The following is a 3,466-nucleotide window of genomic DNA, read 5'->3' as shown; positions in this document are numbered from 1 at the left end:
ACTGAGCATTTTTCGTCTCCATTATAGAATTTCTCTCAAGTATGTTACTTTTAACAACTAGAAACCTATAGGCAGCACTATGTTCAGCATAACCTAAGAACACGCAATCAACAATTTTAGATCATATTTTCCTTTTCTTAGGATCGGGTAACATTACCTTAGCTAGGCACCCCCACACTCTTAGATATTTAAGGTTAGGTTGGTAACCTTTCCACAACTCATAAGGAGTTTTACCAGTTTTCGTATGGGGTATCCTATTTTGTAAAAAACATGTAGTAAGCAAGGCTTCTCCCCAAAGGTTATAAGCAAGGCTTCTCCCCAAAGGTTATCAGGTGCACTAGAACTAACAAGCATAACATTCATAATTTCCTTAAGGGTTCTATTTTTCCTCTCAACTACTCCATTAGACTCGGGTGAATATGGTGGGGTCACTTCATGGATAATCCCTTCTCTAACACAAAATTCATTAAACAACACATACTCACCACCTCTATCTGATCTAACCCTCTTAATTTTCTTATAGCTGATTTTCTACTTCTGCTTTATAGGTTAAAAACACATTAAAGGTTTCATCTTTATGTTTGATTAAGTAAACTTTGATGTATCGAGAAAAATCATCTATAAAGGTCACAAAATAATTTTTACCTCCTCTATAGACATGGTTTGTTTCAGTTTGACATTCTACAGAAAAACATGTTTTCTTTGTTATTTTAGATTCTACACATATATCACACTTACTATTGGTGTGTTACGCAAGTCCCCGTGTTACGCAAGTCCCCTATGATACAACATGAACTTCTCAGAAAATTTTTGAGGATCTTAGAACTAGCAAGAAACTCTAAACAAAGTATAAAAATAATCCAGATTTTTAGAAAAGGGAAAAGAGAAGAAAGAATGAGACAAAGGGAGAATGAGATAAATACTTTGATGTGTTTTGAAATGGGAAAAAACTCTCTATTTATATAGTTAAGAAAGAATCAATTTAAATAAAAGAAATTAAAAACATTAAAAACATAAAAATAATAACCTTGCTTCAAAATTATTTGAACGTTGTTATTAAATAACGTTGGCAATTAAGAAATTTAATGTTGGCAAATATTAACGTTGCAATGCAACGTTTACTTATTTTGCAATATATTATAACATAATTTTGGTTTTGTATGATATTTCTGATGGATAAATAATAATGTGTTTGAAAAGAGAAATGGTTAAACATTCTCTCTATATATATTATATTATATATATCTATATTATATTTTATGCAGATAGGTAAAAGTAAAAAGGTTGAATTATTGAGACTAGGAGGGTTAAGGTACTTAACTTAAAAAGCTAAGAAATTGGAGCACAAAAAAATGCTATCACGTCTTAGAATTCGTAGTTCAATTTCATTACAATCTTATTACAAAGGAAACAACCGGACAAAATTTGAATGTTGGTCCCAAACACGTGAGAAAATACAGCAAGATTTATATATAGGTCTTTCATTTCCACGAGAAGATTAACATCATTGTTTATTTAATTTCTTGAAAAATATACAAAATATTATTACTTTGATGATTAGTTTTTTCTTAGTTTTACATTCATAAATTCATATACAATATGAAACATACAAATTTATTTTAAATTCACCGTATTTTTCATACAGAATTCTGCAGCTATATATGCAAATTAAAACTTTCGGTATATTTATTTAAGCGGCGAGAGAGAGGACAATTATTAAATTTGTTTTTGCATGTCTGATCTTATCAATATCGCATTTCGTCACGTGCTTTATGTACAGATAAGTTCATACAAAAATGATAATTTTGATACCTTAAAGTTGATCTCACTATTTTAATAAAGAAAAATTAAAAAATATATATTTTGCGTAATTAAATGTTATAAAAAAATTATTAAACATTCAAGAAGAAAAAGTTTTTGGACACCCTACTTAAAAATATATTCATTTGACCCTTTTTTGTAATAATATAATAATTTATATTACACTTTTAAATAAAAAAGTAATGTAAACATAACTAAAATATTATTATTTTCCGTTATTTTGTCCTTTTTAAAATAAAAAATATCAGGATCATTTTTAATTCTACATGTGTATAGAGTGAACAAGGCCGAGGATCCGATTTCATAAGAGTATAAATAGGTGGCTGAGAGGAACGTAAATAAGCATACTAAATCTATCTATCTATCTTTTTCTCTTACTCCTTCTTCTTCTTCTTGTGTTAAGAAAAATGTCAGACCCTGTTTATATCGATGCCGCATTGCCTTCATCAAAGCCATTCCAAGTCTATTTCTTCATGAAAAACAAGTACGTGAGGCTGTATTACACTCCCGGAGCATTAGGTGATGAACTTATGACTCCTCTTGAATTGGTTAGTGCTGGTTTTCCATCACTTGCAGGAACGCCGTTTGCAGAACAAGGAATAGACTGTTCCTTCAACACTGAAGGCAGTGAAGCATATATCTTCTCAGACAAGAACTGTGCCTACATAGACTATGCTCCAAACACAGGAAACGACAGGATCCTCGTAGGTCCTATCACAATCGCTGAAATGTTTCCCGACCTAACAAACACGGTGTTTGCTGAGGGCGTGGACGGTGCATTTAGGTCAAGCATAGGGAAAGAAGTTTACATATTCAAGGGAGCGAAGTATACTCGCATTACTTATGATACCAATAAGCGTATTATCGACATTCTTGACATCACCGAAGGGTTCCCTGTTTTGAAAGGTACGATCTTTGAAAATGGAATTGATGCGTGTTTTTCTTCTCATTTGGAGAATGAAGTTTACCTTTTCAAAGGAGATCACTATGTGCGTATGAAAGTCACCCCACATGAAACTAATGACACACTTGTGAGTGCTGTGACTCCTATCGTTGAAGGTTGGCCACCCCTTAAAGGCATTTTGCCAGTCACCGAATGAAGGGATTCACTATCATGAATCACCAAAAATGTCATAATATGTTGCAAATAAGGTTTTCATTGCCAAAGTGTGTTTCTTTCTCTTTAATATGTAACATTAGGATTATAGGATCTTTTCCTAATGTTACAAGTCTGGATGTTCGTTTTCCTTTTCTGTAAGTGATTGTTTCTTTCCTATCTTTATGTAATTTGTATGCTTAATTCTAAAAGTGTGGTGTTGGGTTCAGCAAAGATTGTGAATGTATAGGTGCTTAATTCTAAAAGTGCGGTTTTGTGAGAAAAGTACTTTAAAAAATAGCCACAATTAAAACTTTATAAGAGGTAAAGATATTATCTTTAACTTAATATTTATGAACAATAAGTTTTATAATTTTCTTTTTTATATTTGAATTATTTTTACTACAAAAATTCTTGAAATTACCTGTTGAATTTTATTGAAGAAAACAAATTGGTCAGTAAATTCGAATTAGAGACAAATTTTACCGATGAATTCATGTCGTTAACGTATATTTCTCTTACCTATTGAAAAATTTTTCAATAAAATCT

General features: G+C 31.1%; 1 protein-coding gene across 1 annotated transcript; it reads left to right on the top strand.

Annotated features, from left to right (window-relative positions):
• Positions 1-2,191: 2,191 nt before the first annotated feature.
• On the top strand, positions 2,192-3,123 carry LOC106770009 (albumin-2-like). The gene has a single exon (XM_014655830.2). The coding sequence runs from the start codon at positions 2,229-2,231 to the stop codon at positions 2,919-2,921; it is 693 nt and encodes a 230-aa protein (XP_014511316.1). The 5' UTR covers positions 2,192-2,228; the 3' UTR covers positions 2,922-3,123.
• The last annotated feature ends 343 nt before the right edge of the window (positions 3,124-3,466 follow it).

The sequence above is a fragment of the Vigna radiata genome, chromosome 8 (genome assembly GCF_000741045.1).
Source record: "Vigna radiata var. radiata cultivar VC1973A chromosome 8, Vradiata_ver6, whole genome shotgun sequence".
Classification (NCBI taxonomy): domain Eukaryota; kingdom Viridiplantae; phylum Streptophyta; class Magnoliopsida; order Fabales; family Fabaceae; genus Vigna; species Vigna radiata.
Note: the sequence above shows the minus strand (reverse complement) of the source record. Positions and strands in the feature narration are given on the sequence as shown.

Bases quoted from the DNA above. Each gene is read 5' to 3' on its own strand.
- LOC106770009 (XM_014655830.2), top strand. From the start codon at position 2,229: ATGTCAGACCCTGTTTATATCGATGCCGCATTGCCTTCATCAAAGCCA.